The sequence below is a fragment of the Simochromis diagramma genome, unplaced genomic scaffold (assembly GCF_900408965.1).
Source record: "Simochromis diagramma unplaced genomic scaffold, fSimDia1.1 OVJJ01000344.1, whole genome shotgun sequence".
Taxonomy (NCBI): domain Eukaryota; kingdom Metazoa; phylum Chordata; class Actinopteri; order Cichliformes; family Cichlidae; genus Simochromis; species Simochromis diagramma.
The window spans coordinates 11,693,881-11,712,241 of record NW_024387375.1 but is presented as its reverse complement, the minus strand read 5'-3'; the positions used below and the strand labels follow the sequence as shown (position 1 = coordinate 11,712,241).

Genomic DNA, 18,361 nt, shown 5'->3' with positions numbered 1-18,361 from the left:
ACAAACTAGATACAAGAATACACCTCAGTTCACCTACCTAGAAACCTCTGGAAAGTATAATTCTCTGTGTAACATCAGGGACTAGCATGGCAGTGCTAGCAAGGCAGAAATACTGGTTGTGTAGTTGACCTTCTGGTATTTTTATTTTTATTTATTTATTATATTTTTGGCAATGCTTAAATCAAATCTTTGTGATTGATACAGAAAAAATTTCAAACACAAGCCTGCCTCTGCTCGTGTGTGGAGCTCTCCTCTCCTCGCACTTGTTTCACGGCTCAACTCTGCCCTCTGTAGTGTCTCCGAAATGTAGCCACAGTAACCTGTGTTTTTGTCCCCTTTTTCTTTTTTAGCTGTAGCAAGACACAAGCCACAAGTCTGTTTGGATTTCAATCAAAAAGAAAAAAAAAGAGTCCAATTTTAGTGAAACTAATGTGAAATTTTAAAAAATGCATAAATCTGCACTTTCTCAGAGATTACCTGACACCCAACTTGAATGCCATCTTAGTGCTGGCATAGCCACCTACTGATTCTGCGCCTCTCACCAGCTGTCTCAAATAGCCCTCTCCATATGTTAACGCTTTACGCCCCAGATACCCACGATGACAGCGTCGCTCTGTCTCTTTAAGACTTACATGGAATGCTGTGGTTTTGCCTAGGCGTTTGGGGTAGTGCCCTCACCGACACGTAAACACAACCCTGAAAGTAGCTCTGACTCATTCTCCATGCGTCCCATTTCATTCTTAGATGCTTCTTCTGGCTTTTCTGTCAGTGTGAGGATTTTCCCCGTGCCTTCACTCTGCTTCTCTCCTAATATTTAGAATGAAACGACCTGGAAACGACATTATCGATACATAATATACTCATGGGTTATTTTATTTATTTTTGATTCTACGTAGTTGTTTGTGTCATGGCTGGAAAAGGAGGAGACTGTTGTTATCTTTGGACTCAATAACCCCACAAGTTCTGTTTTTTAAGCTTCAAATAGTCCAGAACAGGAATGTCTTATCTTGCAGATGTCAATATCTCTTTTTTTTACCTGTGCTAACACATTTATATAAAATACTGCCTTTAGATAAAAGACATTTAAAAGAAAATCAATATGAAAAAAGTTATTAAGACAGGAATAGATGTTGTTTTAATAACAAATCACATCAGTTTACTTAGAAGATTTTACCCTTCCTATCTCCTATGATGAGCAACTGTACCAGAGTGATCAAGAAGCCGTCACAAACTTGAGCTACAGAGCCCCCAAGTGGTAAGAGTTTGCACTGCCGTCCCTTGTAAATAGGATCAATAGGCAGGCTCCCTTTATTAGATCCAGATTTGACCGTCTGAAGCCACAGATGAATGATTTTTGTAGTCTGGTGAGCAGCCCACATCGAGTTCAGCCTGTCAGACATGTCTGGGGGGACGTGGGGGAGGAACGAGAGAGACTTGGGCCTCAAAGCATTGAGAATGAGGGACAGGGGTAAACCCTAAACCTGAGAGCTCAGCTCGGACTAGCAGCCTTCCAGGGAACAACACTTTTCTTATTGAGCTAGTGGGCCAGACCCAAATGAGAGGTGACAGCATATTCATTTCACTCAGTGTTTTTCTTTAAGGGGTTTTTAAAATGCTGCTGAATGATGAGTGGTCACAGGATTTATAGTTCAGGGGATGATTTAGGCTTTCTAAATGGCACTGCTTTCCTCCTGCTCTCACTCTCCCAACTGTTTTTTTTTTTTTTCCACAGGAGCAGTCATTTTCTGGGGCTTTATTTCAGCCTCTTGTTGTTCGTGTAGGGATGACTCCCCCCTTGGCAAGTGAGACTGATTTAAAATGTAAAGCGAGCACCTTGGTTTCCCATGTCCTGTCTGGACTATAGAGGCAGGGTGTGCCAACACTTACGGCTGAACTGGCATGGGATAGGTGGTCTGGAAGACCAGTGTGTATGAGGTTGTGAATTCAGACCAATTTGTGGTGTTGGGAAAGCAATTATGTGGACAAGGTGTCTCACAAAAAGACACCGACCACTCTTCCTTTGATTAAACACATACCAGAACACACTGTGTGAAGTGGCAGCGTGCGTTTTGTCTCAACACCACTCCCAAGCTCTGGTCTCAGCATTATTCCCGGGAGCGAAAATACCAAGACTGAACAGGTGGGGGTCAAATAGTTGAAGTATCAGTGCTTTTCTCCGGACCCGACGAAGGGGAAACACATTAAGAGACATCGGGAGGTCGTTAATTTATAGGGACGCTATTACCTTCATAAATGCTTGGCTCATAAAATGACTGCTTTGCTTTAATTTAATACTTCCCCTCTCTAATTATCACTACACACACGTGCGCAGAAGTGGGCTGCTGTCTGCTATGGACCTACAGAATGCAGCTTTGTGATTGTTTCTTTGTTGTTTTCACTCCACACTCTGGTGCTGGTTTAGTGTCTTTGCCCTTGCAAGCAGCTGAAAAGAAACTTTTACTTTCTCCTTCCTTCAGCTTGTTTTATTCGAGAATTCCGAGAGGGTAGATGGTTGAAGTCTTCCCGAAAGAACCTCATCTGTCACTTTTCACATTTTGCCATCTCCTTGCTGTTGTTCAGCGTACTCACACACACACGCAGGCATACACACACATACACAAGATACATATAGTGGCTTTCACTCTTTTGAACATGAGCCCAGTGCAAAAGCACCGTTCCACGTCTGGATCATAAGTGCCTGGGAGCTTGCGTGAAAACATTTGAGGTTCTGCCCTGCCTTCCCTGGTGCCACACTGCCATTTTCTCTCTCCCCCAGGAGCTACAAAAGAAAGGTTTGGATTGGACCAATAATCTCCATCTTCAGATCATCTCTCAGTAGCCTCTTCAGCTAAATAAATAACTCATTACAGTTCAGAGCGAGGAGCTTCATTTACTCTGAGCGATGCAATCACAGATGTCTGCAGGTTTGCCCGCATCATCTCAAATAAAAGTGTTTCTGTTGTGAATCCCAAGAGAAGAGGCGCTCTCAAATGTTAACATACCAGTGCAGAGCGAGGACTAGCAGTCGACTGCTTGTGGCAAAACTGCTGATGGCAGATTGCTCGGCACCGGCGGCAGAGAGGGGTTACGTCTGCTTGCTTAAGCACACAATGAGATTCTGTTTGCAACATTAGGGCTTAGATGCTAAACAATATTAAAACAAGACACATAAAGCTGCCAGCATGTTTGCCTGGACCATTAGCAGGAGGCATAATGAGCCACATTACACATTTACTATCAGTCTCAGGGAAACCCTCCCAAAAAAACAACAACAGTGAAAAGTGCAAGATAGCGCAACACTATAGGTGTAAAACTGTCCCCCAGTGTTAATATATGACAACTTCTGTTTCCTGTTGTTCACAAAAATTAGATTTCAGTAAATATGGGAGCCATTCAGTGGTGATTTGAGAGTGAACAAAATAAATAAAAGCCTGGGCTTTCTTTGGACTGAGACAGCTGGATGTTAATAAAACCCTGCACTGTGCAGCATATAGATGCACATATACTCTGTCTTTGTTGTTGTTGTTGTTGTTTTTTGTCTATTTCTTTTGTAAAACTGCAGTAGCTGCTGTTCAAATGTGTTAGAAAAGTCTTCTGCTGTACCCTGAGGAAGGCAACAAAGCAGGCGCATGAATGCCATTTTTCAGTAAAAAGGATGTTGGGATTTCCGCCAATTGTTTCGTGCTGGGAACACTATTATCAGCGTTGTTGTTCTTAATCACTGCATTAGGAAACGGTGCAACAAACAGAAGGTCTAGCCGGTGATGAAAGACGACCTTTTTACCAGATGACCCCATCACTGTAAAAGAATGAGTGAAGGCGCTCGGTAGGCCATATCTTAGCGTTTTAAGACTGTTTTCGGACGCCTGTCATTAAAGGCATGTGTCAGAAAAAACACATAAATGTATTTATTTTCTTGGCCTCGTTTTATAGCCTGAAGCAATTCCATCACAAAAGTAGGCTATGGAGGCTATGCGGATATTACAGCTCTGCTCTGACAAGTATGTAAGTATGTTACAAAGTATGAGAGGTCTTAAAAAAGCCGCATCAGATCCAACATTTCACACTCATTTTAAGCATATCTTATAGGCTCTCGCACGCAACAAGTTACAACCAACTTCTCTGTTTCACTTTGGTTGCCCTGCGTGAAATAGCAACCTTGATGAGGCTATAAAATGCTATGGTTGGCCGACTTTCCTCACCGTGAATTGCCCCCACACCCTTTGGAGGACTACGGGTCGAAGATGAGGGCAGAGACGTGAAGGAAATGAATTTAGTGAAGCGAGTGGGGTCAGATGCAGGAAAAGGAACTCGTTTTGCTGTTTTATTCCTGCGGGGACTGTCACCGTGAGGACAGAGAGGAACAAGAACGGAAAAGCTACTCCTGAGAGATAATTGATTATTAATATTAGCATCAGTATTAATAACTGGAGGGGGTGCTTGTTTGCGTGGCAGAGGGAGATTTCCTCACTAAGTCAGTTTCTTGTGGATAACACTTTTAGGCTTGCTCAGTATCTGTCATATAAATTGCTTTATGTTTTAATTCCACCCACGAACGAACTTTGTTTACAACTTTATTCTGGATAGGTAACAACAAGTTTGTTGAACACAAAAGGTGGCTCTGGTTTCTTTTTGAAGTTTGCCCAATGTGCCATCTGTCTGATATTTGCCTGCTCGTTGTAATAAATAATAAAGCTGCTCAAAATATCTTTTTTTTTTTCACTTAAAAAATATATCGACACTTTCTTTCAACAAAAGGGTTTATAAATCAGCTTTATGACGCTCTTTCCCTCTCTCTGCTTCTCCCTTATTTCATGGTTCAGTGGCCTCACACCGCCGGTCGAGGGGAGGTTTTTCTCTCTCTGCTCATTGGTCGCGGCTTTTCAATCTCTCTAACATTTCCATTCATACAGCCGGCGCTCCTTTTTGCCCCTTTCAAAATAACTCACTGTCATCATCATTCGGAAAACGGTTTTGCCTGGACGGGACTAATTATTTAAAATTGGGGGAGTGATTAGCTGCAATCGGAAAAAGGAAAGCAAGAAAGAGAGATCAAGCGTCTGGCACAACAACGACAGGTGAGTGAGGAAAAATAATCCTCAAAATACGGAGTCGTGTAAACTGTGCACAGCGTGGGTGAGAATGCGGGAGGATAATAAATCACTTCTGCTTGTTTTATTGCTTTTATTGATGCCCAGTCACGTCGTAAACGGATGTAGAGTTTGCACCTCGAGCGAGAGTGGACGTTTCGGAATGACTCCAAAAGTGAAATGAAACTGCAGCAGCTACATCTTAATAGTTGCGCTAATCTTCGTGTATCGTTGCATCAGACTTTTATTTTTCCCACTTAAGGGTCGAATTATATCGAAAAGCAATAACCTGATAATCTTTTGTCAAGCCACTTCTTCACAGTCTAACTTTGGGGAAGGTAAGACAAACAAAATGGAATGCGTATTAGCCGAAAATCAGTTGGCTCTCGTTTGTGATGGATAACAGCAAGGTAAGATGCTTAAAATGTAACACTAGAGGGGTCCCGGCCCACGGGGCTGTCTCGGAGGAAGGTTCACGCCGTTATTCACCAGTCCTCCTCTGCCTAATTGGCTGCAGATGCGGTATCCTATGGTCTTTTTACCGCGTAGAAATTGGATGCATTTGGGGAACTTTATGAGGCGAGCTCTGCTTTTGCCCGAAGGAATCGAAAGAAAAAAAACAAACTTCAAAATAAAGGGATTTAAAACCGTGCCACGTTCATGTATAATGCACTCTTCCTTGGTCAATTTATCACGAGGCACGAAAAAGAGACTCGAAATTGCGCTGCACATAGAGAGAGCTTGTGTTGCTGTGACTCTCTGGTATAAACATGTTTTGTTTTTTTTCTTGGATTTTTTGACAGGTGTTTTCTACAAGATGCCAAAGGCTCGTGGTCTGGAGTCAGCATCAAAAATAAAAATGTGTACAGCAGGGGAGAAAAATCGATTATCAAAATATGGCCACGACTGCATGCTTCTAATCATGACACATCGCAGCATAGCTGCTGAACAGGACGACGATGTCCCGTACGCCTTGTTAAAATATGTTAAGCTTTAATGGTGCGTCCTGCAAGTCCATATACATTTATTTGCTTTATCACGTAGCACAAGAGCCATTTCTGGTGCCGTGTGCCGTTGCCTTCCTAATAATTGCAGAGGGAGGGAATGGACTAAAAAACACCGTCCTCTAAGTGCCCTTTCACCCTAGACTTTGTAAGCTGCACTTATTAAAGCGAAAAGTGTTTCAATATGTGGTAAGCTTTAGGGGGAAAACGTGATGGGGGTTGGGATGGGGCCCTCCTTTTTCTTTTTTTCTTTTTCTGCCCAACTCCTATTGGGCGACATGAAGTAATTCATCCATGTTAGCAGTAGGTCAGTGGTGTAATTTCCGTCTAATGGTGTTTCTGAATGTCAGCTATGGACAGCGGTAATTAAAAGGTACCCGTATCTAATACCGCTGACCACTGGTGAAAAAAAAATGAGAGCTTTATGAATGAATCCAGCCATTATGCGTGGAGTCTGACGTGCACGGGGGCCATTAAGCAAATTTGACTTTCTCTTTATTTTGGTGGAAGTGGTAACCCATGTGTGCACTACGCCGGACTTCTTAAAACACGTGAAAACACGCGGTACTCTGTGGATGTTTGCAGTTCAGCAAGTGTAAATAACGTTTAAATGAAATAATAAAATCAATAAATAATGGTGAAAGAAATCTCGATAATTGTTTGTCTTCTTTTCCTTTTTCTCAGGGCCCATTGGACACTGAGCACCCTTGGGCCTGTCTCTGTCAAGTAGACATGTTTCAAACTGTCCCTGACACGTCGTCTTACGTCAAGGTAAGACACCACCGTCTCTTGGATCAGGTAATGTTTGAGGGACAATTTGGGGTCCTTTCATTGAAGACTGCGCACAGTGAAATGATACTGAATGTTAAAACCTTTAGCAAACCACTGTCTTTATTTGTATTTAAAACCAGTGTTTCTACCCCCGCCTGTTGCCAAAATGGGCTTTTTTATGCTGATTTTATGCGCCTGTTGAAATTTTTAAATGCTACTTATTTTTTGTATTATTTTCTAAGTCTGACACCTGTAGCCTGAGTACCTACCGGGGGGCATTTTATTTTTCTTCGCGTGGAAAAAGCCTAGATGTTTACACTGTCAAGTCAGTGCTGAAGTGTGGATCTGTGGTCTGTGTGATTTACCAAACTCGACTCAACTTTTTTTCCCTCTTTACTCCAAAAATGCTGCTATTACGGGTCATAAACATGTCTGACGTCACGAACTTCTCTCTCCCTCTCTCTCTGAGTCTCTCTTTCTCTTGGTCCTAAAAATGTAAATAAAGCAAACAGCGCACATCTGGTTTTCACATAAACCTGCATCACGTCACACATGGCTCGGCGTGACTACCTGCAACTGCTACAGCCGCATGTCTGTGGCTGAAACCATTAAGTGTTTCTCTTTATTGCAACGTGTGTGTGTGTGTGTGTGTGTGTGTGTGTGTGTGTGTGTGTGTGTGTGTGTGTGTGTGTGTGTGTGTGTGTGTAAGACTAGAAGATGTCAACAAGTGTAAGTAAACTTGGGTGGCTGCGTGACGTTCACTCCCAAATCCATCAAAATAATCTGCACGGGTCTGATTGCCTGGATTGCGCCTCATTAAAATAAGTCATTGTGCAGCAGCAAAATTGCTGTATCTTCATAATCAAGGTATTTTTTTCCCACGGGCTTCTTGTTAATGTTTTGAAGACCCGTTCCCTTTTGAATAAGGGCTCCTTTCATCCAGGCACGGCGTTTGTGCCACTGCTGAGAGATCCTGCGTTTCGGGGCTCAGAACAATTCCGGATTTGTTGTGAAAGAGTTAAATAGCAGGGAATGTTTAAGGAGAAAATACGCATTTAAAAGAGTCTTTCTGCTCCCTTAGAAAAAATAAAAAATAAAAAAAATTATATATATATAGAAGAGGGAGTGAGACAGAGGAGATCAGTGAGGGAGAAAAGTTGATATCGGGAGTTAACTTTCAATTTTGCTCGCCTCTTATAGTTTGCAGCCCGGGTTGCTTACGTTTGCTTTAATCCCATTCTTTGTTGAATGACAGTTACTATTCTCCTGTTTGGGTTTAGGGTTAGCCTGTGCCTTTTTTTTCTTTTTTTCTTTTTTTTTGCGTGCAAGTCCAGCATTCACTGGCTCACTCGCACTCAAAGAGATGTTGGTCTGAATGTGGCACGCCTCAATAGAAAATTTAAAAAGAAATATTCCCCATTCAAGCGGATCCACGGCCAAGCATTTGGTTTTGTTTGGTTAAGGCCAGGCGAGACTGGAACTCTCCAATAAAAATAAATCTCAAATTAATTATGGCCTAGAGCGAGGGGCCAGACAGTTCGTGCTTATATGTGCTGCAGACTCCACTTTTTGCCCTCAGTATTTTGACTCGAGCTGTCTTTTAGCCCCAGAGAAGGAATGATCTGAATACAAGTCTGCATTCTAATAAGCAGCAACCCCAACAGACTCGCATGGACCGGGACTATTTCTTCGCTGAAATAACACTCTGAGAACAGTTGTGTTTCTCACAACACTCAGTGGCCCGCTTTACGTATTTCCCACTTCAAGAATAGCCAAATGGGGTTTCCAGGTGCACACCATTGGGCAAAGAATGTGTTTAAAAATTGTTAAAAATAGTTAATCTTCATATATATATATATATATATATATATATATATATATATATATATATATATATATATATATATATATATATATATATATAATGGAGTGATATATATTTATCACTCCTTTCACAGACTGTTTGTCTTCGCTCCAAAACCATATTACTCAATTGAACTCATTAACTAACTATAAATCAGATTTACATAAGACAAATCTCAGCAGATCCTTCTATAAGCTAAAGAAAAAGGATGGGCCTAACAATTGAAAAGCTGCAGAACATAAACTCACCATAGTGTCCGCCCACCTCTGGCTCGTTGCCCCAGCGGAGAGACAGAGGAGCTACTGGCTCGTGGTGTAAGAAGAAATGTCTGGCTGTCTAGTTCCAGCGTCAAGCCAGATGTTCTGTGGTTCGCTGTGTAAACCAACTTGCATTTGTTTATTGGCCTTCCAAAATGTTTGTTACCACAGTATTCATTATGATCTATGTAGATTCTGCCACCACCAACCCCCCCAGTCTTCTTGATAAATCAGAGTGGCAGGTAGGTTATGGCCTTGAATCAGAAGGACATGTTGTTAACTTCCAAAATCACATATTTTCTTTTCTTTAAGCAGGAGGGGGGGGGGGGGGGGGGGGGTTGCGTCATTTGATAATGTCCTGGAAATTTGCAGCTCTGTTTCCAAAGATATTTCGTTTATTTATGATACCTAAACTGATTTTGGCACCACAGCGGGATGAGTGTATTTTTATTAATGGAAAGTGACATAAATCCAAAGATGCACATCACACACTGGTGGGATGGAGTGTTTCAAGAGATCTGTTCCTTTATTGCTGATCATAAAACCTTATAGTAAGTCACTTGCTCAAGGTCGCAGCTTAAGTACTTCTTTAATTTCCCCCCTTTATCACCAGTCTCCCAACAACAAAAAATTGAAAACCTTAGACTTTGGAATGTATAAGAATAACAAAAAACAACCCAAGCCAGTCACTGAAGAGTTAAACAAGGTGTCTCCCTTAATTACACGAGTCTGAACTGGCCTCAGGCAGGAGAAGCCTTGACCCTTAGCAGGATCCAGATGTGGTGGTCCCAAGGGTGGGGGCCCACAGCTTCACCAGACCCCCAAGCCGAGAGCAGACAGGCCGGCCCTGCTGCCAGTCTTCGCTGGCAGCAGCTCCCAGCTTCTTTTTTGTGCACACTGAGGCCGATCCTCAAAGCGAAACCACCCCTCAAAATCACAAGAATATTCATAATCATTATTATCTTAATTACACTGTAACCAGGTGCATTCAGTTTAGCAAAGAAAGTCTCTCATTTTATTTTATTTTGTACTCAGACTCCTGCAATTGCGCAACCTTGGTTAAGGTGAACATTTTAAAGGCTTCTAAAGTTAGTTACCCGTTTTGTTGGATGTAAATGTGTCCCGTCTTTCAGAATTACCAAATGTAGTGTTATTAGTCTGGTCATATTCAGACCTGGTTACTCGTCTAGCATGTGCCTGAAATTGGGTCTAAATTGATGAGGAGGAATTTCGTGGGGTAAAAGAAGAGGAAATATATGTGGGGGTGGGGATCTGGGGTTTCTTTTTTAGACTTAAGCAAACATGGAGTAAAACAGAAAGTTTGAAGTTTAAAAAGCTATGATTAAAATGACAAAAACGTAAATATATCGAATAATAATAATAATCCTTTTTTAGTGGGCTTATGTTGATACATTCTGAGCTTCATCCTTTTAGCCCTGTGCTGAACAGCAGACGCACACGTGTAGCCCAGACCCTTAGATTATAGTGCGGTTGGAGCTAAATGCTTGGATTTTATTAATGGTGTCTCAGGGAAAAAAATCCACAAAAGGCTTCATAGAAAAAAAATGAGTTTACAACAATTCCTGTCAGAGGTGTTCAGGTTGCTCTCCTTATTTGATTTAGAGCTACATCGAACCTAGTCAGATGTGTCCAACATCTGTCTAGGTTCAAAGACAATGTTTATTTAATGTATCACTTTAACTATGTATATAATAAACATTATTTTATTTTATTTATTTTTTTGAAGAGAGAATAGGCTGATTTATAGAGAATCGGAGGTAGTGGCCAGATGTAAGTCTGAAGTGTAGGCGTTAACCAAAAGCGCTCTAAAACATGCAATCGCATAACTTAGATTGTCCGGCGACAGTAAAACCTCTTTCCACAAAATCTCAGTCAAATATGAGCAGGAATAATTCATAAGCCGGAGAAATAGTAAACCATTCCACACCATCTGTGGCATTACTGGGAAAGCAAAACACACAACACAATTTTACTGCAGGCTACACAGCAATGGCTGTGCACAACGCAGGCAGCCATCCTGTAAATATTTCCGACCAGAAAAACATAACAGCGGAGCGAACACTCAATTGTTTTCCCTGCTTATCTCTCTGGGACAGTATCCTGCTTTTTTGAAGGCAGGGCTTTCGGTGACACACAGCTTCCTTCTCAACCTTCTCAACAGTGGTGACTTCACTTCCCAAATTTAGAGGAAAGAAAAAACGCAATCCGTTAAAAGTGTCTCTTTCTCTCCGCCACATACCGGGGACTGGAATTAATTCAGGAGCGTGTCATGTTTGGGGTATCGTCCGGGTCCGCTGAAAATTGCGCAAAATGGACGGAACTATTAAGGTAAGGGTGGAGAACGGGGTGTATGAGTTTGTGGGAGACTGCTTTTTTTCGAAGTTGCGCCTCCTTTTTTTAAGCAATGGTTTGAAATACTCCTCTGTGTCGTCTGTGAGCTGGGATCTCCAGTCAGGCAAAGATGAGCGGCTTTTTTCTGTCGGTCTGAAAGCGGGTAACCCGATTTCCTTCTTCTTTCTTTGAAAGTATCCTTCTCGCTTTTTGTATATACATATATATATATATATATTATCTGACTGGTTGCGAGGGCACTGCTGTGGTGTGGATTCGAGGCTAAATCAGAGATCACCCTTTGGATTTGGGGGACCGAGCGCATAATTACGCGCGTCTGGAAAGGCACAAAGGAGCGATGAATTGTTTCATACAAACCCATGTAGACTGTACTTTCCTGTAGTCATAAGTAATACTTGTGTTCAGCGATTTGGTTTAGTCTGGGCAGCGGGGGCTGAGCAATAGCCATGACTGGATGTACCGCTGGATAGATGTGTCGAGCTGCGCAACAGTGGTGTGGCACATCGCCCGGCTCGGTACGAAGATCTCGTCTAGGTTAAAAACTCTGACGGCTTAGAATTTACCACAAAAGAAGAAGAATCACATTCCTCCCTGTATTTCTGTTGGTTGTTGTTTCTGTTATCCCCTCCGCTGCCGGACAGGGAGATTTGTGAAAGTGTAAGGAAGGCTGTCATACGGTTACTTCACACAGTAACTGCACGGTTTGCGACACTTTAAACCGCAAACCTTCACAACGATACCTTGGCTTGCTCCTCGTGCAGTTACACAACTATTTTGAAATGGTGCTGCTGCTGGTTGAGCGCTGGTCTACATTAACACTGGCTACCGGCCCCCCCAACAGTCAAATTCCAGATGCATTATGGCTGAAGCCACCAGATGTTGAATGGCAAAGTCCCTATTAAGTTCACCCTGCAACGCGTTTAGTTAACAAGTGTGAGCTGGGAAGAATGAAGCATCTGTATTCACTCTTATTGTTGCAAGAAAACCTAATGCTATTTATTTTCTTTCGGAAATTTAAAGTAGCTAGTTTGTGGCGGCTGGGTGTGGTGTGAGTTTTGGAAGAGTGTAAACGTTGGCCAGACAAAAAAAAATGTCAGTCTACATATAGCCTTAAATCGCTCATCGCTCACAGCGCTGTGATTGTTTTGTAGCGCACTTGAAGTAAATTACCCCCCACGGCTGCAAGAGGACATGACTATATCAGCCTGGGTTTTCTAACAAAGTAAGAAGCTGCATTACAATTAATGCAATCATAATTGAATCCTTTTGGTGTAAACGACTGGCTGCTACTTGCATTCATGCTCGCTAAAGAAAGGAAGGACTCTCTAGCCATGAGAGCTTCCTGTTCTACACAATCTTTTCCTGACAGGTTTCCTCTTCCTCCTTAAACAAAAGACAGGAATGCCCCCCCTCCCTCTCCGTGGGTGGCTCCTGGTAGATGGTTGTGTGTGAACGCCAAACAGATACACGTGTAGTCTGGATGTGGAGTTATTCTACGCAGTATCCAGCTAGCTCCCAGACACGTAGTGACGCATTTGCGGAGATAGACTTGGCTGATGTAAACAGAACAGAGGTTGCTCCCAGCAGGTGTCACACTCACACAATGGTCATAATGGTGCGTGCTGATCCACAACTGAGCTATGATTTATTTGATGTTTTCCCCCTTTGTCTGGTTACTGCGGAGAGCTATAGTGAAAAAAGCAGAAAGCATGCTTTGGGGAATTGACTTTAAAGGATTAATTATAAAAAAATCTTTAAATTTCAGGAAGTTTCTGGAGATTTGTGTGTGTGTGTGTGTGTGTGTGTGTGTGTGTGTGTGTGTGTGTGTGTGTGATTATAATTTTTCAGGAAAAGTTCCTCTTTGGTGCTTAACACATTTTCGACTTATCTTAGGACGATTTCAGGCAGACAAAGAGTGTGTAATCGGCTGCCTGTAGCTCTCACTGGTAGTATCTGTGTGTTCCTAATTGGCTCTGTTCTCTCATCCTTTCAGCTTCTTCTGCGAGAGTGCTGTACCCCTATCTAAAACAAAACAAAACAAATAAAAATAAAGAGTACTCCAATCCTGATGGGCACACACCACTTGCCAATCATTGCTCCAATTGTGCAGCCTGATATGTCATTGTAAATATAACGTGCAACAGTCATAGTAGTTAACAAACCCTTTATCAGGCTGCAATGAGACATTCCCTCACTCTCTTACACTTTATCATCCACAAACTAGCTGCTGTGCTCTGCTCAGATAATGTGTCTTGCTGCCAGTGTTCAGACTATGACAGATCCACTGATGAAAATCGCTGGAAAGTCTAATTCTGGCAGACGGTTACGAGGGTCAGCTTTTCCTTTTTTTTCTTCTTCTTCTTCTTTTTTTAATCCACCCATTAACCTGAAGAGTCGTATATTACAAAATCCCTAGTTTGGTCTACAGTTGCCATAGCCCGTAGACCTGACGTTTCCTCAGCGTTTAAAGGAACACCATCATTGAGGCTTGCTAATCCAAATCATCACAGCGTTAAACACAAAACTATATATTCCAGTTTGCGAAAAGCCCGTAAAGCTTATTTGCCACAATGGTCTCCATGCACCGTAAATCGTTTTTATCCATGTTTTGCATCCAGTTCTGTAAACACAACCAACACAGAGGCAACAGATGGTGCTAAATGGCACATACAAATGTTAACATTTTTTTCCACTGCAGTGAGTATCAGACACTATCAAACATCTCTTCTGATCATTGGATAAGTTTTATGTAACATATCATTTTTCACTGCAGTAATAAGAAAAGCACCAATACAACAGACACCCCGATTGTTATTACTGAAGTTCTAGAGAAGGTTGGGACATTAGGTCCCTTATTAAGCTCTCAAACTGTAGCTGATGAGAGAGTCTTCTCACCTTTTTTCTCTTTTTTTCATTGTTGTATTTAACCTCCTAGAACCTGGCGTCCACATATGTGGACATCACATTTTGGGTTGTCTAGACCAAAATCCTACATTCTGATATCCACTCACGAGGACATTTTACTGCCTCTGTTTTATCAAAATTCAAAACGAATGTCTTCATATGTGGCTCTCATTTTTCTTAGAAACAAAAATCAGGTATACAAAAAAAATCTGGTGATTCTTTATCAGGTCCCAATCGTCCAAATAGCGAAGAGAAATTAAAAATGCATGCCATGAAAGAGTTCGGGTCTTAGGAGGTTAATGCATGTGCATACATGCATTTTATATATTAGTTAGTTATGCCATTGCACCAAGAGAAATGTGTCCTACAAAAAGAAAGTGCACTGAAATGAGGGCAAGTGAAAACTTTCCACTCGCATGAAATGCCTTAGAAGTGAATAGTAGTGAAGTTATGTGAGATCTTGAGGATTTCACTTTCATAAAAGCAACATTTTTGAGAATGCAATGGCTGCATGTTGGAAATATTGATCAATGAATATCAAGTAGCATTTTTCCCCCCGAGGCAGATATCTGGCATGTTGGAATGAAATAATTCAGTCCTTGGGGATTAGACACGTCTCAGTCTAAGCTGTGCCATCACATCCTATCAGATCCAGATGCGCATCAGACCTAGGCCTGATCCTTAGAGGCATATGGCTGTAATGATTTCACTTTAAACTTTAGTTTTATTGTTTTGTTTTTCTTTCATTGTATTTGTTTGTTTTATTCTTGTCCACAAAGATAAATGGAAAAACTAATATAAAACTCATTCCATTCCTGTTAACATGTATACACATTCTGAGCACAGATCTGACTTGGTGACGTTGTCTTTCTCTGCTCCCTGTCAGACACAAACCGGTGACATCTTCATGTTAAAATGTGACCAGCAAACTCCATAATCCAGTCTTTACTTCCAAGACATTACATGAGGAGCATGTTGAAGCCGCATAGCGTTTCAGAGTTTGTTTTCTTTAATAAACTTACATTGCTCCAGCTGAGTCAAAGTAGAGGGGGGTCACTGGAGCCGTGACCCAAATGCTTCTGTTGAGTCTTCTGCTGTGGGGAGAAGCCCAGCACCAGACAGGGTAGCCACACCAGGGCCTGACAGGGGGAATTTCAGGGTGCAGTGAAATTACAAAGATGGCGATAAGAAAAAAATAATTACAGCCCAGGAATAAGGATTATTAGATTAGGATGCTGTTAACTGTTAGTTAGAAGACCTTTTTTTTTTTTTTTTTTTGTCGTTTTATATGGGAGCCACTAGGTGACCGCTGCTGGCCGTGTGTTTTGATTAATATTATTGTCATTATTGATGTTACTACACCAGAAGGCCCTGTGGCATCCTATCTGCATCTCCCCTACTCCACTGTGGGCATGATTGAAGTCATCGTAACATCAACAGGAAGCTACAGCCACTACTCCTGTAAACACAAACCGCCGAGGATGCCAGACAGCGATATGACCTATAACTGCACATAATTACTGTAAACAAAAAATACACTAGAGATTCAAAATTTGACATCACAAGTTTCTGGATAGTGTCAATTAAGAAATTTGAGTTGTATTTGTTCATGTCAAGCATTCGCTTTGATGCATGTGAAGCCAGAAGAGAAAGATATTTAGTATAGTGCAAAATTGGGACGCTAGAAAGAATAAACCCTACTATAACACCTCTACAGCTCACAAGCATTAAAGAGTTTTGAAAGAAATACCAAGGATTTGTTATTTTCACCTCCAGGAGGCGCTATCAGTGGTGAGTGAAGACCAGTCCTTATTTGAGCCTCCCTACGCTGCTGCTGCCCCTCTACCCAAAACAGATATGACTGCATCTGGCACACAGGACTACGGCCAGACCCACAAAATCAACCCCTTACCCCCACAACAGGAGTGGATCAACCAGCCAGTGAGGGTCAACGTCAAAAGAGAATATGAGCACATGAACGGATCCAGGTAATGACATGACAGCCACACCCTGTGACATGCATTGTTTAGTAGAGATGAGTTTTTATGCACTTTTATCAGACATGCAAGCGGGTGATGAATTAAAAAGCAAAATCGACACAATGAGTTTCAGTTAGGCGTGGCTTTGGCTTTCATTCTCCAAGTCTCTCAAGCTCTCCTGGTAAGATGCAGTACCATTCACTGTTAGGTGTTTTTTAACTGTGTTGAGATGTGGTGAGTGCATTTCCTCAAACCATCCAGTAACTCCTTGCTCCAGATGGCCAGGGCTATTGTCATCGTAGAAGAGACCCCTCCCTTCATAATAGAAATGTTTCGGCGTAGGATAAACATGATCTCTCAGATAAACGCTGTATTTATTTTCAGTGCCCCTTCCCTCTAATGGTACATGTGGACCCAAACCATGGCACATTATGCTGCTATGTGGATCAAACAGATCCACACTCATTGCAGATTTTCAGGTTTTGCTTCTAATTTGTCACCCATTTGTATGACACTTCTGCTGCTGTTGTCATTTGTCATTCAGCGGGCCGTTTCTTTACCACAGCTAACCTTCACGTTTCACATCTAAGCTTTGATATGCTTGGCTCAGAATATCTCGTGCCAAAGTCAATGGCTGGAAAGGAAATTCAACAACACCCAGTTTATCTGCTGATAATATTTTTACAACTTACTTGGTGTGCATGTGTGTGTGTGTGTGCATGCATGTTTGTGCAGCAGGGAGTCTCCAGTGGACTGCAGTGTGGGTAAATGTAATAAGCTGGTGGGGGGTAATGATACATCTCAGATGAACTATGGAAACTACATGGATGAGAAGAACGCCCCTCCCCCCAACATGACCACCAATGAACGGAGAGTCATTGTACCTGCAGGTAAGAACAGATGTGTATAGTTAGGAAAAATTAATCAGGACATGAGAACAAAATTGATTACTATTGTTAGATGGCAGTCACTTGCCTGTTCTGGTATGATGTCACTAATGCTGAGGCACAATCTAATGAACCTAAGTAGATATTTATTTTTTTTACTATACCCTTTGTTTGAACACTTAGTTTAAGAAATTTGTCTTTCACTCAAAGTCCAAACAAAAGGCGTTTCAGTACATTTCAGAATGGCAAACAGTGTGCCAAAAAACGAGAACATCCAGATTATTTAATTAAAACTGAATGCAGACTTGGTAAATTATTCATTTTTTAGTGTTTAGCTGATGCCAAAGGCCACTCATCTATTAACCTAATAGGAGCTCACTTGGATGCCACTCCTTAACCACAAAGTGGCAAGTTTGGGGTTTGGTTTCCAAATTGGCTGTGCTGTGTATCAGGCATGGGTCAAGTAACATTTGCAAATACTGAGTTTTCTTTGGTATCACAAAGTTCGGTCAATTTAATGATGAGATTCAAAAACGAATACTATTCTACGATAGGTGACTGAACTAGGAATCTGCTCTGTTTTCATTTTATTTAATAAAGTAAAAGCAATATTTAGTATTCTGTCTAAACCACACAAACTGAAGTCTGTTCACCTCAGCATTATTATATGAAGCTAAATCACAGCAACAGTTGCCTGAAGGCACTTTATATTGTGAGGTAAAGAGCCTGCAATAATACAAAGAAAATAGAAACTGCCTTCAGTTTGTTTATTACTCCTCCTCCCTTTAACTTAGAGATATGTCTTTCCTGAGGTCTGCCCACAACAGTCAGTAAAACCAGTCTCCTTTCCTTCTGTCGTCCTGCAGACCCATCACTGTGGTCCCAGGACCATGTGCGCCAGTGGCTAGAGTGGGCCATCAAGGAGTATGGCTTGTTAGAGATTGATACGGCAATGTTTCAAAACACGGACGGCAAAGAGCTCTGCAAGATGAGCAAGGATGACTTTCTACGGCTCACCACCATGTACAACGCAGAAGTGCTTCTCTCTCATCTCAATTATCTCAGGGAAAGTAAGTAAACTTTGGTAATTACTTGACGGGTCTCTGGAACAAATATAGGAGTGCAACAAAAAGTGTTTAACAGTTGAAAACAGAAGATAAAAAATAAATCAGAAAGTATTAAACACAGTGAAAAGTCAGCAATGCCATGCTGCACTTCGTTTTCATTACTTT

At 41.7% G+C, this 18,361-nt stretch overlaps 1 protein-coding gene across 5 annotated transcripts in view; it reads left to right on the top strand.

Moving 5' to 3' along the window:
• Positions 1-4,850: 4,850 nt before the first annotated feature.
• The window catches only part of fli1 (Fli-1 proto-oncogene, ETS transcription factor), a 29,364-nt gene continuing 15,853 nt past the window's right edge, over positions 4,851-18,361 (top strand). The window contains exons 1-5 of one of the 5 annotated variants that reach the window (XM_040008923.1): positions 4,851-5,078; positions 6,779-6,865; positions 16,040-16,251; positions 16,981-17,132; positions 17,996-18,199. In XM_040008923.1, coding sequence (XP_039864857.1) covers positions 6,827-6,865; positions 16,040-16,251; positions 16,981-17,132; positions 17,996-18,199 — 607 coding nt within the window. In that variant the 5' untranslated portion in view covers positions 4,851-5,078; positions 6,779-6,826. The other 4 variants (XM_040008922.1, XM_040008925.1, XM_040008924.1 and 1 more) reach the window with 4 other exon arrangements.